Raw genomic sequence first — 19,065 nt, 5'->3', positions numbered from 1 at the left:
TGAAGGAGATGGGGGAGGATAAGGTAAAAAATAGACAATCAAGATGGAACAGAAATGGCAGGAGGAAACAAAGGGGTGAGTAAAAGGAGGAAAGGAAGTTGGTGATACAGAAGTGATGCAGTTAAAAAAGTTCAAGCAAGGAGAGGAAAAAAATATTCTCCAAGAAAGACAAGGAAGAACCAAAAACCAGGAGGGAAGATGAGAGAAGGAGGAGATTAGAAGTGAAGAAAAAACATGATAGAAAAAAAAAAAGATTTGATGAAAATGATGATGGTGAAAATAAAAATAAAGAAGGATACAATTGAGGGAGCAAAGAGGGAAAAATGGGGGAAAAGAGGGTATAGATGATGGAATGAAGGTATGAGAGAAAAAAAGAGCAGAGAGAACAAGGATATACGATGAAGAGGATGAGGACAAGAGAAATGCACAAACCATTGACCAAAACAGAAAGTTCAGAGGCAGTTTGAAATTACCGAGAGGAAAATGAAAACAGAAATATGAGAAGTGAAAAAATGTAGGAAAGAAGAAATGTCAATAAAGAGAAGAGGAAGAGGGAGGAGGAGGAAGACAAGGTGCGATCCAGCCATAAAGTAAAAAGAGAAAGAAAAGGCAGGAGGTTAACCAATGGACACCGAGGTCAAAGGTCATAGACAAGAGTGTGAGCTGGTGGGGTGAGGTGGGACGGGGCCAAGCAGAGATTATCATGGCAATGAGCAGGAATGCTTACTGAGAGGATGAAGAACTGTTTTGAAACCCTGACAGGTAACCTCTCTTCTCTCCCAGCAAGCAGACCATAATGAGGAATAGAATGGCTAATGGGAAAGCCAGCACAGTCAGCCAACAGCACAGAAGGCTAGGACATTAGCATAAAAGTTATTAATACACTAGCTTGAGGAACCTTTAACACATTAGCTTACAGAAGCATGGTCAGTAAAGCATTCACGCAGCAGGTAGCCTGCTAGTTCACACAGAGGCTGGCAACAAACAGCAGCAGAGATGGAGGTCAAAGATCAACCAGTCAATTCAGATAAACAATGCAAAAAAAAAAAGTCTTTCATTCATTCTTTTCATTTTTTCCTCAAAGAGCCACATGAAAACAATATTTTGTAGATGAAAAAAAAAAGCATTTTAATTTTAGATGTTAAAGTTAAAACCTAAAAATATGAAATATAAACATATAATGAAATACATACATTTAAAATGGCAAAAGTAGTAAATACAAAAAGTAGCCTTTAATTGGTATTTCACTTTAGACAAGTGAGAAAGTCTAAGAATGTTGTTTTGTCATTTCAAAATGTAATAAACACAAACTTAAGGTTTCCACAACCACCATTGCCGCTGTAGCTTTACTGTAGGTGTGTATAACACTTCTGTTTATTCCTGTTATTGCAGATTTAAGGGAATAGTCAGACATTTCTTGCTGTGAGTTAGATGAGAAGATTGATAACCCTACATGCCTGTACAGTAGATATGATGCTTCAGGTAGCAGCCGGGTAACTTAGCACAAAGCCTGGAAACAGGGGTATCTGCTCACCTGGTTCGGTCCAAATGTAAATAAATAAATAAACTCACTGTCTGTTTAACCCAGACACACACACACACACACTGTGTGTGTGTGTGTGTGTGTGTGTATATGTATGTATGTATATGTATACGTGTGTGTGTGTGTGTGTATATATACATATACACATATATATACACACACACACACACACACACACACACACACACATATATATATATATATATATATACGGACGACAGGTCAGTGCAGTGCAGGGATGACATCTGCATCCCCCAGTTAAGGAGATTGGGTACCAAGCCCCAAGAAGCACAGACACCCTGAACACAAGGGCAGCTGACCTAAGAGAACAGATAACAGAATCCTGGGGGGAACACAACTACCTACCTGCCAAGGCTAAGAGACAAAGTACCAGATGAATCTCTAGATGAATCAGCTGATGTATGCAGCAGCAACAGTCATCCTGCGCATGCTAGGCTACAAGATGAACAGCAGTAGCCGGAAAGAGCAGGGGAACCCTCCATGGAAGAGGAGACTGGAGAGCAAGATCACGGCAACAAGGAGGGAGGTTAGCTTGCTAACTGAGCTATGGAAAGGTGTAAAGATCAGGAAGGAAGTGCCAAGGAGATACAACAAGCTATCCATAGATGAAGCTCTGGAGACTGCCAAGCAGAGGCTCACAGCTCTGGCTACCCGCCTTAAGAGATACAGCAGAGAGGCTGAGACCAGGAGAATAAATAGACTGTTCTCTACTCTCAATGGCAGGTTAGTAAAAGGAACCAGATAGACCCACCAAAGTCTGAAACTGAGCTCTACTGGAAGAGTATCTGGGAGAAGGGGGCATCGCATAACACTGGTACTATCCAACTACCGGCCTATAACCTGCCTGAGTACAACATGGAAGCTCCTGTCAGGCATCATGGCGGCTAAGATGAGTAGGCACATGGATCAGTACATGAGTAGAGCACAGAAAGGAATTGGTAACAACACCAGAGGAGCCAAACACCAACTACTGGTTGACAGGGCAGTCACCCAGGACTGTAAGACCAGGAGTACCAACATGTGCACTGCCTGGATTGACTACAAGAAGGCCTATGACTCGATGCCACACACATGGATACTGAAGTGCCTAGACCTGTATAAGATCGACAGGACACTTAGAGCCTTCATCAAGAACTCGATGGGGTTGTTGAAGACAACTCTGGAAGCCAACTCACAGCCAATTGCAGAAGTGAGCATCAAATGTGGTATATACCAAGGAGATGCACTGTCTTCCCTGCTGTTCTGCATAGGCCTAAATCCCCTCAGCCAGATCATCACCAAGAGTGGCTTTGGATAACGATTCCGAAGTGGGACAATCAGCCATCTCCTCTACATGGATGACATCAAGCTGTATGCCAAGAGTGAGCGTGACATTGACTCCCTCACTCACCTCACCAGGATATACAGCAATGACATCGGGCGTCATTCAGACTGGATAAGTGTGGACGGATGGTGTACAGAAGAGGGAAGATGATCGCCACTGAAAGGGTTGAACTACCTGAAGGCAACATAGCAGATGATCAGGACAGCTACAAATATCTAGGGATCCCACAGGCAAATGGCAATCATGAGGAGGCAACACAGAGATCAGCCACAGCCAAATACCTTCAGAGGGTGAGGCAGGTCCTCAAGAGTTAGCTGAATGGCAAGAACAAGATCCAGGCAATAAACACCTACGCCCTGCCAGTAATCTGATACCCTGCTGGTATAATATCCTGGCCACTGGAAGAAATGCAAGCCACTGATATCAAGACAAGGAAGCTTCTTACGATGCATGGAGGGTTTCACCCTAAGTCCAGCGTCCTGAGGCTATACACTAAGTGGAAGACAGGATGCTGCGGACTAGTGAGCGTCAGAGCCACTATCCAGGAGCAAACAGCAAGCCTCTGGGAGTACATCAGGAAGATGACCCCAATGATGACCTGCTGAGTGAATGCCTCAGGCAGCAGAAGACCATTAAGGAGGAGCCAGAAGAGTTGGCATGGATAGACAAGCCCCTGCATGGCATGTACCATGGCTGACATAGCGAAAACATACCAGTGGGTGGAAAAGGCTGGACTGAAAGACAGCACAGAGGCGCTGATCATGGCTACACAAGAGCAAGCCTTGAACACAAAGTCAATAGAGGCCAGGATCTACCACAGCAGACAAGACCCCAGGTGCTGTGCAAAGATGCCCCTTGGGCAATCCAGCCCATAACAGCAGGGTGTAAGATGCTGGCAGCTACAGTATCTTAGCTGTTCCTAGGCTGTAGGATTCTGGACAGAGACCTCAGATGTTCCTGGAATCTGCAGAAGCCACTCTCCCAGTTTGTGGGTCATTGCCCCCAATGCTCGGATTACCACTGGTACCACTGTTGCCTTTACTCCTACATCTTCTTTAGCTCCTCTTTCAACTCTAGGTATTTTTCCTTCTTGATGTTGCTCGGAATCGCTACTTCTATCACTACTGCCTTCTTCTGTTTGTCTGTCAACACGATGTCTGGTTGGTTAGCCACCACCACCTTGTCAGTTTCGATCTGGAAGTCCCACAAGTTTTGGCGCGGTCATTCTCCACCACTTTAGGGGGTGTCGACCATTTTGACCTTGGGGCTTCCAGCCCATAGTCGATACAGATGTTCCTGTACACTGTGCCTGCCATTAAGGACGTATTCCTTGATCTTCGTTATTTCCTCCTGGACAGTGGCTCTGACGCACACCAGTCCTCAGCCTCCCTCTGCCCACTTAGCATACAGTCTAAGGGTGCTGGACTTGGAATGAAACCCTCTATGCATTGTGAGGAGCTTCCTTGTCTTGATATCAGTGGCTTCTATGTCCTCCTCTGGCCAGCTGATTATAACAGCAGGGTATCTGATGACTGGCAGCAAGTATGTGTTGATAGCCTGGACCTGCCTTACTTATTGTAAGTATTTGGCTCTGGCTGACGTCCTTGCAACCTCCTCATGGTTCCCATTTGCCTGTGGTAACCCAAGGTATTTGTAGCTGTCCTGAACATCTGCGATGCTGCCATCTGGCAGTTTATCCCCCTCGGTTCTGATCATCTACCCTCTTCTTGATACCATCCACCCACATTTATCTAGTTCAACTGACATCCTGATGTTGTTGCTGTAGATCCTGAAGATGTGGATTGGGGAGTCGATGTCTTACTCATTCCTGCCAAACAGCTTTATGTCATTCATATAGAGGAGGTGGTTATTGGTCGTTCCACTTCAGAACCAGTATCCATAGGCACTCTTTGAGATGATCTGGCTGAAGGGTTTCAGGCCTTTGCAGAACAGCAGTGGTGATAGTGCATCACTTTGGTATATGCCACACTTGATGGTGACTAATGCAACTGGCTTTGAGTTGACCTCCAGAGTCATTTTCCACAGGCCCCTTTGATGTTGCACAATTCCAAGCATTCCAGGATCCATCTTGTAGTTAATCCAGTCAGCACACAAGTTGGTTTGTCTTGCAGTCTTGGTTGACTGCTCTATTGACCAGTAGCTGGTGCTTGGCTCCCCTGGTATTGCTACTAATTCCTTTCTGGACCCCACTCGTATATTGGACCATTTGCCTCTTCATCTTAGCCGGTGTGATGCCTGACAGGAGCTTCCATGTTATACAGAGAGAGGTTGTTGGCCAATAATTGGATGGGACCGCACCCTTCTCCATGATCAGGACCGTCTGTCCTTCGGTGAACCACTGGATCCCATCCATCAGTAGTTGGTTCATCTGTACTGCCAGGCGTTCATGGACTGCAGTTAGCTTCTTTAGCCAGTAGGTGTGGATCATGTCTGCGGCCTGGTCCTGTCCAGCTCTTCATACCTGACACTCTTTCTTGGATGTCTGTGGCCATCGTAGTACTGCATTCACATCTTCAAGGAGACTTCCAGAGGGTACTTTATCACTCAGCCTGGACCCGACACAGGGTCCAGGGATGCCAGGTGCTTTGCTTAGCCATGATCTGCAATCGCAGGTCAGTTGCCCTTGTGTTAAGGCTGTCGGTTGCTGGGGCTTGGTACCTAATCCCGGAGTGTGGGGAGGATGATTATACCTCCCCTCTGACTTGTCGTCCTGGCTCCCAATAGCATTGGTGTTGTATGTAATCAATCTCTAGTTGTGATAGCAACTGCCGTTTGCAGATATTGGAACACTGAGCTAGCAGTTGTTTCATTGTTAGTTCAGATGTTGGGTTTCAGCGCAACCAGTTATCCCACATCCTCTTCACGTACCCCCTGTCTCTAGGGTTACTTGTCTGGTAGCATTCCAAGAGTTCAAGGTTTTCTGCTTTTGTCCATCTATGTCTAGTTTCAGTAGCCCACTTCTCATCAGGGTGTCCTGATTCCCCACCGCCTGATGCAGACCTTGTTGACCCAGGCTCACCAAATGGTGCAGGAGTACACAATGAAGATATCCGTTACCGAGGAATGTAAACACCATTGATTGTGGAAAGCACTGAATGTACCTAGATAAATGAAATAATGGTGTCAACAAGCTAAGCCAGGCCAAGGATAAGATAAGACTTTACTGATCCCACACTGGGGAAATTCCGTAATTACAGCCAGCAAGTATTACAAAGAGTAAGCACAGTGGCATAAAGGGGTCAAAATAAAAAAGTAAACAGGATACAGAATAGAAAAAGAACTATGCATATGTACATTTGTACAGATTCTAAAAAAATAAAAATAGTAAATGCCATAAAAAAGGCCAAAAAGTTTGATGATGTTTAAACCCCACAGTAGTATTTTACATTGACTCTCAAGATTGTTAGTGCATATTGCATTTATGAATCTTATGGCTAGTAGTCTGAGCCTATCCTATTTCATATTTAGGATACAGATATGAGAGTGCTATTGATCTTCTCACCTAACTCTTGGCCACAAAGCCATGGAGTGTATTTTTCAAAATGTTGAACTTTTACTTTGGTTTTCTCTTTCCTGCTGCTGTATTTCCCAGAATCCACCAGTAAGACCATATGAACAGTAACTGGACAGTTTCAGGACACTTGTTCAGCTGCTATACCTGTACTGACTCACTGCATTCTCTTTTTACACATCCAGTCTGCATGCTAAGCATACAGTAGATCTTTTTTACAGAAAAAAAGGAAATCAAAAGTTTCCACTCTCTCCCTCTTTCCACTCTCTCTCTCTCTCTCTCTCTCTCTCTCTCTCTCTCTCACACACACACACACACACACACACACACACACACACACACACACACTAACAGCTCTGTTTCAGACTGAGGCTGTTGTTTTGTTTGACTCCTGTCATGATGGAGGAAGCCGGAAGCCACAAGCAGCAAAGCAATGGTGATTCAGCATTAAATGTCAACATTTAGAATTCCGTTTAGAAGCAATGAGGAGTCAGGCAGGAACAGTAAACCAGTCCTGGGAAAATGTTTATTGGTCCCAAAGTTTTAAATTAGAGATAGAAACATAATTTGGTAGTAGCAGACACATATTCAGATGTGCATTCAGTAGATCTTGGCTTTGAGATTAGGATCTCCCAGGCAGCCATGAGTATATTGTTACTCTCTTTTTGATTTTGAAGGAAATATAGAGGGCTCTTTCAATAGGCCTGAAAGTGGAAAATTTAAAGGATCATTTGATGTCATATTTCTGTAACAAAATGTTATTTCAGGCATCAGTTCTGATTTCAGGAGGATCCTGGGACAAATAGCTTGCTAAAAATGGAATCAACAGTCTTCCTCCCAGATCTGTTTTACAGTTTAGTGTCGTCACTGGTGTCCAATAAAAATTCTCAGTTTCAGTTTTCACCTGACATACATAAAATGTAGCTGCTAATGTTGCATTGTCATTAATGTGACCCTGCAAACACATTTATTTGCAGGACACCTTCACAGTTCCTTTTGTTTATTGTGTATATTTGATCAACAATCAGTCAACTGAAGCCAAAAAAAAAAAAAAAAAAAAAACAATGACAAAGTGAAACTGCTAGAAGTTTTTCTGATGAACTGGGGGTGTTTTCAGGTATGAGGTTGCTGGTTAAAATCTGTGGGCTGATTTTCAGAATGTCCTTGAGCAGCAGAGGGGCTGCCTACTTTGTAAATCAGTTACTCTGGTTATCTGGCATACCCAGATAAAACTACTGATTAAATGCACCAATCCTCTACAACAGATGTTTTCAAAGTCTGGCACTGTGGCCCACCCCTTAAATAAAATCAGAACAATGTCTGCCCCCAATTCCCACAATGTTTTGGAAATGGGAACAGGGCGCATCATGTTGCTAAGGATTCAATGGACTACAATATGGGCCCTGTTTTTTTTATTACATTTGTATGTAGTTAGCCATTAGCAGTTCCCGTTTGCAGTGTAACAATGGATGCCAGATGACTATCACTGGATTACTTTGACACTAAAGGAATATACTCAGGCAATTTCTGGAGTTATGAGGAGCATCTTATGCTTGGTGGACATTGGCGATATGATATCCTCGGGAAGTATAAATCATACTGGATCTATATGGTCACGACCTCAACCTCCGAGATTTGTGTCATGTCAGTGGATTCAGATTTGGCTATATTATAACTGAGAACTGAAAACTTCACGATGAATTTATGATGCAAATTGTGGCAATCTGACAATATTCAACTATTCAAATTTCAGCAATCAATGTGAAAAGCTGAAACTGGTGCTCTCATGGTGTGGTCAATACTGTATACAATAATACCAGTGACCATATTGGAATTTTTTACATTTTACATAAAAGATCAATCTTTGAGTTTGATAAGAGTTTAACAGAAAAAGTCTTCAGTGTTTGATGCCATATCAGAAATGTTACTTGTGGTAAGTTTTGGAAGAAACAGGAAGAAACTTGAAAATGACCCCCAGTTCAGAGGTGACTATACTGTTGTCACAGCTTGAACAGGGTGGCGGTGTGATTATTGTATAAAGTGGCATGTCTTACCAGCACATTCTCATCTCCAATTCATCACATATAGAAGCTTGGTCAGGGCACCCTGGTGTCACTTTTAAGACACTGGGTACCTTTAGTCATTTTTTCAACATCCAGGGCTCCACAGTCAAGTTAGCAGGGATAAAGCAACATAAGCTTAAGAATGTCCAGTTCTTTCCAAAATAAAGCTTGCTGAGGACAACAATAATCACAAGGTCAACGTTGTGAAACAGTGGCACTTTGGTTAGGTTTAAGTACCAAAACTACTTGGTTAGGTTTGTTACCTTACTTCACATACAAAAAAAAAAAAAAAAAAGCCTCCACTTTTGGTTTCATATTGGACATGAATCTAGGTTTCCTGGGTTGAGGTCCTGTGCTTGACCCATTCACCCACCCCAAACTCCTCTATAGGTGGACCTTTCTTGCTCTTTATACGATGTCATTTGATGCATTGGGAGTGAGAACAGCCCTATAGAAGTCTATCAGACTACCATGCACGTTGGAAAAACACAATAAAGGGGTACCCAGTGCTTTGTAAAGTGACATCAAGGGGCTCTGACCCTAGTGCCCATATGTGACAGTTGGAAGTGAGAACAGGTTGGTCTTACCTCTGGTACACCAATTTTTCTGCAGGCATCCAGGAAGTTCTCCACATTTCTCCGACACTTGGCCATGCTGAGTTTGGGCTGGAAACACATAGTAACACAAAGATGCATTTATACAGAAGGAATACTTTCCTACACTTATGATCCTGCAAACAAAATACATTTCCATTTCGATAATCACCAGTCTTATGTACAACTTGTTTAAAGAGAATATGTCACAACAGAATCTCTGGAGTGTTACATTTTATGCACTTTGGTTTCAGAGTATTAAGAATATTCATCTCAGGGGTCAAAGGTCATGACGGATAGTTTGAGAAGTACCACTGCAGGCGAGGGAACGTGGATGCTGGCAACAGAACGTGGGCGAATATGATTAGCCAGATGACAGAGCACAATGCCATCCATCAAAGATGATCCTAGGTCCTCAGGAAGGACCACCTTCAGTCTGCTCTCGATGCTCTGAGGAGTAAACAACAATATCAATAGGTATGTGTGAATATGGGTTAACGTTAAAAAAGAAAGTCAGTCCACAAAATTTAAAGTATCGCTCTGCCTCAGTTCGACACTACTAACAGTATAAGACACTGTCCAGTGGCTATGCAAGTTTTTAATGTAATTTTTCCAGTTAGTATATAATAATGTGTTGAGCAAAGCGCAACTATGCCACAAAGACAAAGCGCTATACAAATACAGGCCATTTTCCATTTACACAGTTTACAACAACACAGATTGGGGTTTGGTTTGATTGGGGTCTGATTTAAAACGTGATCATCTGCCCTGTCTGTGCTGTCTTGATGTCATGTTCCCAGATCTAAACATGGTAAATAAATATTTTTAATCACTGATTGAATTGGTGGACAGAAGTACAAAATCAAGACCCAGGTTGTATAAAAACAAAACAAAAAACACACCCCAAAACAGAACAGAATTTTCCTTAAATCACAGAAAAATGTGATTACTAAAAATTAGTAAACAGTGAGGTTAAGTGTGTCTCACATCTCGTAGTTGCTCCATGAGCTCCAGTTCCTCTCGCAGCTGCTCCATCTTTCTTCGCATGGTGAACTGAGGATCAACAGACTCCAGACTCTTGTGGCTCCGCAGGAACACTGCAACAAACACAACAACAACAAAAGAACAGGCAGCGTTGGACTGAGACAGCAAAAACACAATAACCCAATTAAGGTCCACACAAGAAGAAAAACAACACATCTCAAACTTAAAAAAACTAATTGCACCTCTTGGACAGTGATAAGTCTCTGACTTCTGAGGAGGAAAAAAATGTCAAGATCAGGACAGTTTCACAAGCTGGTACCAGTGCAGAATAATCATGATTGCTTCAAGATCTTTCTGATGTCATGAGCTCAAATACACAAATCACACAAGTTCACACCAGAAAAGAACCAGTGAAATTATAGCAATAGAGTTGATCCTGAACACAAAGGACATGTGGATCTTTCCAAAATATTTGCTTGACCTCATACTCAGAGTCTTAAGTTAATTAGAAATGGTGGTGATCTCAGTAAATAACCTACAATATCAGGCTGACTGCACTGTTCAGCATCTTGAGGGAAAAGGTAACTTTCTTAAAGCTTTAGTGGTTCATTTAAAGTGTTTATGTAGAATGCCAGGTACTCTTTCAAGCTTTCTACTTTAGAAACCACATATAGCCAATTTACAATAAGAGCTGTGGCACTTTTACCACTCAAAATTCAGGGTAAGTTTTTTTTTTTTTTTTTTTTTTGTTACTTGATTTCAGACAGAAGTACACAAAAACAGCAGACAACCATGGTTTTGACATCTAAAATGACAACTGTTGCTCATAGATTTTATCAGAATCAGAATCAGCTTTATTGGCCAAATATGTGTGCACCCATGTTAACATTGCACTCAATGTACCTCCATAGAAAATAAAATACATACAGCTCAATGAGGACAAAAGACAAAAAACAAAAGACTGAACAGGTTAAGCCGTGCAAAAATCTAAAATAAACAATAAATCCTAAATAAACAAAGAATAATGAGGCAATAAACAACATATACAGTGAAATTTACAATGTGCAGGTATTTATGTAGACAGTGACACTGAACCCTGCTTTAATGGATTATAAATCCAGTTAGTGGATATTTTGGTATCAGAAGGTTTGTGACACTGTATTATGAGCTAACTGTTCATCAGGGTGATGGCTTGAGGGAAGAAAGTGTTTTTGTGTCTGGTTGTCTTGGCATTCAGTGATCTTCCGCGCCTGCCAGAGGGGAGAAGTTGGAACAGCTTGTGTCCAGGATCTGAGGGGTCTGCAATGATGCTTCCTGCCCTTTTCGTCAGTGGGTAGGTGTGTAAGTCCTGAATGGAGGGCTGGTTTTCCCAGCAGTCTTTCTAGTCCGTTCCAGTCTGTTCTTGTCCCATTTGGTGGCAGACCCAAACCAGATGATGATGGATGTGCATAGAACAGACTGGATTATTCCTGTGTGGAACTGGATCAGCACTTGTTGAGGCAGGTTAAACTTCCTGAGGGGATACAGGACGTACATCCTGTTACACCTTTTTGATGACTTAGGTTATTAAGCCTTCCTGATCTTCTGTCTCTTGGAAGAAGTTACACATCCTAATGCTACTTGAAAAAGTAGTGTAAGATGCCAAAGTGTCAGTGAGATCTGTTGCATCAGCCTCAAAACAATCAGCTGTAGATAGCTACAGCAGTTAACACTAACACAGGGCTGCCAACTCTCACACACTGACTGTGAGACTCAATCGATGCAAATGACACTTGACATGCGTTCACGCAACAAAACTTATTTGTAACCAGTGGTGCAGATAATTGGTATGCAGTTATGCATGTGTGACAATGGAAATGCTCAACATCCAGTTATATCAAACACAGCATTGTTACAATCTGAAGGATCGGAGTGTTTTTCGTAGGATCCCCAGGGCAGACAAAAAGCACAGAAACGCACGGAGCTGTTACAAAAACACAACGGTTTATTCTCCAATAAACGGGCACAGTACAACAAGAAAGCAAAACCCAGAGATTAACACAAAATCAGCCCAAAACACAAAAGAGTCAACTAGCAGGTAGGAGCAATAAACACTATATCTATACATACATATATATATACACACACACACACACACACACACACACATATATATATATAATATATATTTTTTTTAAAGAACAAAGAAACGAGAGAAAGCTAGAGAACATGAAGTTAAACCAAACTAGACTCGCTCAACAGCGGCAGAGGTAACTGACAAGACTAGGTTTGAAGAGACAAGGTACAGGCTGGAAAGTTTTACGCATGAGCTTAAACAATCTGGCAGCGAGGCAGAGCCGCCATGCTGTTTAAATGCAGGGAGAATTGGCTGATGAGCATCAGGTGCGCCGTCTGCCCTCTGCTCAGCCCAGCCACACCTCCCCTGCTGAAAACAGAGAGACAGAAAAACCAAACCAAACTCCAAACAGAAAAGAACACAACAATACAGTCACAAGCAAAGTGTAATAGGCACTGCATACCAGGCAGCAATTGAATTGGATTTGGTTTATGGAATGGATAATGTCATGAATGAGATCACTTTGGGTGGACACTGTAAATCGTTTGCATTGTGACGTAACAATCCAGCAGACGGCAGTGATGCAACACTTATGGATGCCAACTGCCATAAAACTTAACAGAAGAAGACAGCAACAACTGTCATTTGTCATCAATGTACATTTCTTGTCTACATGTGTTTCTTGTCAACACTTTTGGCTAAAGAAGTATTCTACTTTGACAGATGTCCAGAAATAGCCAGTAAATGGCTACTTTAGCATACCACTACCTATAAAGAAGGCGGAGAACATGGATAATGCAGAGCACTGTACAAACTAAGAGCAAAGTTGCAGTCTGCTGAATTTTGGGGGCTGGTCTTTGAATCAGAGAACATCACCAAAACCACCTTTCAATTTGACAGAGACTCCACTGTGCTAGAATGGTTGTGATTAAAACCGGAAAATGCTTGATCTAATTCAAGGTGAGTACTACGAATTTGCACAGTATGTAATATTCAACTCATTCAACAATCCATTGATTTTGTATTTGTATCTTAATGTAATAGTTTGAAGAGGCCATTTGGTGTTGAGTCTCTGCATATACAACTTTAAAAATGTGAATTAGGTTGCTTAACTTTTTTAACAAAATTCCTTGGGGTTGAGGAGTAATGACTGTGGCCCCTGAAGTGGGTAATGTAACAGTGGGCCTGCTCATAAAATGGTACAGAATTCACAGAATACCAAATCTCATGACAAACTACATTGAAAGGTTGGCAGCACAGAGTAATATCAACTCCAGGGTGAGTTGGTTGAAAACTCTAAATGGTAAACACACTGTATTTATATAACCCGACGACAACTCAAAGTGCCTTTACAATAAAAGTCTGCTTTTACCTACTCACACACACATTCATACAGTAATAGAGGATGCAGTCATCACCCTGCTCCATCAATATCTTTCTCACCTGGAGAACACTGGGATGGTGAGGCTTGTGTTTTTTGACCTCTGTAGTGCTTTCAACACAATCGACAATCTGCTTAGGGGGATAGACACAAGACACAACACTGACAGCTGTCACATCCAGAAGTTCTCAGATGATACAGCCATTGTTGGACATGTATCATAGGGGAATGAAAAGGAATACAGGGAGATCATAACCAACTCTGTAGACCGGTGTGGACTGAACCACCTACACAGAAACACCAGCAAGATGAAGGACATGGTGACTGATTTCCGAAGGAAGGTGCCACAGACTACACTGGTGAACATCAAGGGCTTTGGCATTGACATTGTGGATGTGTACAAATACATGGGTGTTCACCTTAACCACAAACTGGTCTGGACAAACAACACAGATGTCCTATACAGGAGGGGCCAAAAGTCATCTACACCTGCTTAGAAGGCTAAGGTCCTTTGGATGTAGATCACTATTAAAAACATTTTATGACTCTGTGGTGGTATCTGCAGTTTTTTATGTGGTGGTCTGCTGGGGTTGTGGAAACTGTCAGACTGTTTAACACCAACATTGTGTAATGTAGCACCGTGTTGATGCTGTCTTTCCCAATTCTTCATCACAGACCTACTGTTTCCTTGCATGGCTCTTATCAAGGCTGATATATGCTCGCATTATCCATTTCATCTGGTGCAATACCATTACATCTTATTCAGTTGTATATATTTTTTCTCAACTGTGCAGTAACACTATTTATTATCCATATTAGCAATAGTATTTTTATAAACTGTACATATTGTATAATTCATACATAATACATAGATCGTGAAATTCAGTGTCCTTTCCATGCAACGGTATATCTCAAGTACATCATATGACACTGCTAGTTCTCTCATAAGAATATAGGAAATAGTATTTTAATGTGATTTTGTATTTTTATAATCTGTACACAATGTACATAGAGATAGTTTATTTACTATTCTACTGTATATCGTGTATACTTTTTATCTTGACCCTTCTGTGCCATTGTTTTTGCTTTTTGTAATACTTGTTGGCTGTAACAACTTAATTTCCCTGGTGTGGGATCAATTGAGTCTTATCTTTATATCCACATTTGTACTCAGATATTCAATGACACAGAAAAAGCTTTTCTGCCACAAGGGATGAAGTAAGTTTATGTAAGCGCAACATTCAGATGCAGTCAGAGCTCAGAGTACTTCTAGCTCAGGCTTTGTCACAGGAGCTGTCATGTGGAGAGAGTTCATCGCTCACATGTAACAACCTGTAGAGCAACATGCTGAAAACTTGCCTGACTGACTACACATTAAAACCCCTGTGTGGACAAATTTTCTGTGAATATAACACCTGTCAAACTATTCAGATGGCAACTTTTGTTCACAGAAATTATTACATAAACCTTGATAAAATTGGTGCATTCAAGAATTCTGCCGGCTGGGTGACATTACTTCACCTAGTGGTGGATGAGGTATCCATAGGTATCCACACAGCACAACTGTATAATCTGCATTAAAAAATAAAAGGATAAATGTCTGATAAATGTAGTGGAGTATTAAGTACAATATTTCCCATGAAAGCATAGTGTAAGTGTAAGTGTAAAGTAGCATAAAATGGAAATATTCTGGTAAAATACTGTAATGAGAATTCTTATCATTCATCTTCTCTGTTACTCAATCATAAGCATTCATTGTCTTGAAGCCAAATGAATAACTATGTCGTGTTTAGGTGTGTGTGTGTGTGTGTGTGTGTGTGTGTCATAATCTGTTGACCATGACACCACGTATGTTATTATTACTTTTTAAGTGAACCTTTTTGTCCTGATTGTACAACACATTATGATGTGCCTATTGTGCTAACATTGTTCTGATGGTAAAACAAAGTCATCCTGTTTACAAGATAATGTATTGTATGTAATCTAACAACTTCCCTTGCTCTGGGACCTGACACATGGGGACCGACACCCACTCACTGGCATGATCCAGAGAACTTTTTCTGGCACACAACCTTGTCTTTCTGGTGAGCAAATTTGAAAACAGTAAAAGACCCTAACCACCGTGGGTGTGTTGTAATAGAAGTATTAACAGGGCAGGTTTTGGAAACCGCTGTAGGATCAAGGAAGCTTTGGGTCTGGGACCCATAGAGGGCAGGTTTTTGAAACCATTGTAGGGTCTGAGATCCATAGAGACAGCCCTTGTGCATATTGATAAAGCTTTGAATGTTACCATCAACAATTTAGTTTTAGGTTTGTAGTTCTAAGAACACGGAGAATAGAATATTTTTACATTACACTCTCACTAGCAAAAAAGAAAGTGGGGAGTTTAGTTAAAAATAACTAAATTAAATTTTAGTAAATAGTAAATATCTACACTTGATTAATTGAAGTAGCAATAAATTACAATAAAATCCAAGGTCCTTAGAAATCCATCTAAAGAGGAGAAGAAACTAAAAATCTAAAACATTTTTGTTTCCTCTCTTCTTTTTCTTTACAACAATGAGTTCCAACAGCAATAAGGGTAAAGCATCTGAAAATGCACCTCTGATGTTTTCTCCCAATATTCGGTTTATGATCAAAAAATATGGTGAACAAAGTACTGACCAAATTAAAATCTGGGTTCAGGAGTTTGGGTTTCCATGTACTGGCAGTTTGAGCCTAACACAATTAGAAAAACATGAAAATCCAACAGCAAGGGAAAAATCAGACTTGCAAAACAAAAAAAGGGGAAAATTGTTTAAAATAAAATGATGAGCTTATGCTTGTTGGCTCACTGAAGCCAACATCAGGGACAGAAAACAAAAAGCAGGGAAAGCTACACTAACCTCTGCATCTCAGTGCCTCAAACTAGATCCTGATCTGGACTTGGCTCCGCCCAGCCGACTGCCAGCACCAGCTGTGAACCAAGGAGGAGCAGCCAGCACTCCGGAAATAATTTCAGCTACAGCCCTAGCCACACCATCACGGCCTGAGAAACTAACATCTCACCCAAGAGTGGAAAGAGAGAGACCTCTACCTTATGCTACCAAGTATTGTACACCACACACCCCTTCCCCACGGGATGCACACAGAACACGACAAGGCACCATTTTAAAGTCAACAGAGTACACAGAGGTCCACAACACACCTCCAAAGACCCGCTGCCATGAGGGGGACTAACCCAGTTACCCCATGGGAGGCTCATCTGTGAGACCGCTTCATTAATGGCATCAAATCAGAAATCAGTGAGATGGTTAAACGTAACTGTCTGACATGGGACTATGGCAATCTTGAGAAAGTTGAAAGACATGCCATACATGCAGATAAATTCCTGAAAGAAAAGAAGAAAAAAAAAAAGGTGCACAGCTGGCAGACAGGTTGCAAATGGCACAGTTCACAGTGTTTGAACACCAAGCCAGAGGTAGGGGGCGTGGCCACGGGCGTGGTCGAGGACATTATAACAAAGGACAGGGGGCAGGAGGTGGGGCACCTGGTGCTTGTTTTATATTGGAATAGAGACTATCCAAAAAACAAGGAGAACGAGGCCGAGGCTGATTGAATAGGGGCGGAACAGAGGCCAGTGATGGACTCATCTGGTTACAATGCAATGGCTGAGATGGCAGATCACTCCACACAGCAGATAAGTAAAGATGCATCCACTGACATGCAAAACACGGCAGAAATAGACACAGCAAGCGACAACTTATTTCACAAGCCATTCAACATCTGGAGTCTACACAAAAAACTGGTGAAAAAAGTATTTATTTATTTTTTCATTCATTTTTCATTGTTGCTGTCAATAAACTGCCCTGTAAATCTGTTAGAGAGAGATTTGATGTGTCAACTAGGCATTGTTTTGGTTTCCACTTCTCAAGGTATTGTTATGATGAAAATTCCCCAACAAAATCCTTTGTCGATTTGGTAGGGAAGACCTAGTGTATGCTTATCAGTGGAAGAATCCAGACACTGCACTCAACTCTGTCAACAAGACACTGACACAGGAGGCCAAGACACTCACTATAGACCCACACACTGACATCATGACATTACAAAACCTGCACTGCACTTCTCACATCTCTCAGGAAGCAGACAGTGATTTTAAGGAAACATGGTATCGGACAGATCAGAATGTGCCTTAATGGCATCTCAGAAATTGAGGGTACATGACTTTGATACTGACACAAGTCCATGGGGAACGACAGAGACCTGTAGCCTATTTCTCATCAAAACTTGACTCAGCTGCAGGACTCCCTACATGCCTTAGAGCTGTGGCAGCTGCTGAAAAAGCTGCGGTAGCATCACGTGACATTGTAGGCTATGCTGAGCTCACTCGACTGGTACCACATGCTGTTTCAATGATTTTGCTCGAACAGAAAACATCTCCCCTGTCAACAGCAAGGTGGCTCAGACATAACACAATTCTGCTTGACATGCCTAACATCACTGTTAAAAGATGCAGTGTTATTAACCCTGCAACTTTTCTCTCCACACCAGACGATGGACAACCACATGACTGCGTGGCTGTCATAACTGAAGCTTGCTCCCCCAGACCCGATCTGCAGGACAGACTTTTGCCGAACGCTGACCTATAACGCTGATTGTGGATGGTTCAGCCTTAAGAAACTCAACAACCGGTAAAAACCAAACAGGCTTTGCTATGACAACACTACATGACACAACTGTTGCACAGTCACTCTCCTAAAATTATTCTGCACAAGCAGCAGAATTGGTTGCACTGACAGAAACATGTAAACTTGCTTCTGATAAAACTACTAACATATATACTGACAGCAGATATGCATTGGGAGTGGTACATGATTGTGATCTTTGGGCCAATAGGGATTTTTTTACTTCCACAGGCAAACCCATTGCCCATCACACCATGGTTGCTGCCCTTCTCGATGCTGTCCTTCTTCCAAAACAGGTTGCTATCTGCAAATGTCAACCACACACAAACAATGATGATTTTGTTTCATGGGGGAATGCCAAAGCGGATGCTGGTAAACAATGTTTGCCCAAATGCTTATTTCCTCATTATGCTAAGTTGTCACATGGAGGAGATCATGTGTCAAAAGGGGGTATGATAAGTGAAATACAGAGATAATGATCTCTCTAACTTCTCCCAAACATTTTGTCAAAGTTGTGTGGTCTGTACTACCAACAATGCAGGCAGATGTATCCAAATACAACAGAGTGCTCATCCACCACCACAAAAACCTTTTGATCACTTACAAATGGACTTCATTGAGCTAACATCTAGCGAAGGAAAGAAATACTGTTTGGTGTAGGAGCCATAATTTATAGATGTAGAAATAGATTAAGATTTAGATTGAATTTCATTATTTCACAGTTTGTATTTTTGATCTGTATTGTATATCTATAATGTAGAATTTGAGGGAGATTACGTCACCTACGGCCTCAGTTGGACGTGAGAGCGGTGATAGGGAGCACATGGTTTTTCTATGGTTTTTCTATGGAGTGAAGGAGTATGGATGTAAATTGATTTTTCCTTAAGTAAACTTTTGTTTT

General features: G+C 41.7%; 1 protein-coding gene across 20 annotated transcripts in view; it reads right to left on the bottom strand.

Moving 5' to 3' along the window:
• lrch1 (leucine-rich repeats and calponin homology (CH) domain containing 1) overlaps positions 1-19,065 on the bottom strand; it is a 210,005-nt gene that overhangs the window by 8,876 nt on the left and 182,064 nt on the right. For all 20 annotated transcript variants that reach the window (XM_076747011.1, XM_076747021.1, XM_076747016.1 and 17 more), the window contains 3 exons: positions 10,064-10,173; positions 9,389-9,526; positions 9,071-9,148 (listed from right to left, as the gene is read on the bottom strand). In XM_076747011.1, the coding sequence (XP_076603126.1) occupies positions 9,071-9,148; positions 9,389-9,526; positions 10,064-10,173 (326 nt within the window). The remainder of the gene's footprint in view (positions 1-9,070; positions 9,149-9,388; positions 9,527-10,063; positions 10,174-19,065) is intronic.

This window comes from Chaetodon auriga, chromosome 13 (genome assembly GCF_051107435.1).
Source record: "Chaetodon auriga isolate fChaAug3 chromosome 13, fChaAug3.hap1, whole genome shotgun sequence".
Classification (NCBI taxonomy): Eukaryota; Metazoa; Chordata; class Actinopteri; order Chaetodontiformes; family Chaetodontidae; genus Chaetodon; species Chaetodon auriga.
Note: the sequence above shows the minus strand (reverse complement) of the source record. Positions and strands in the feature narration are given on the sequence as shown.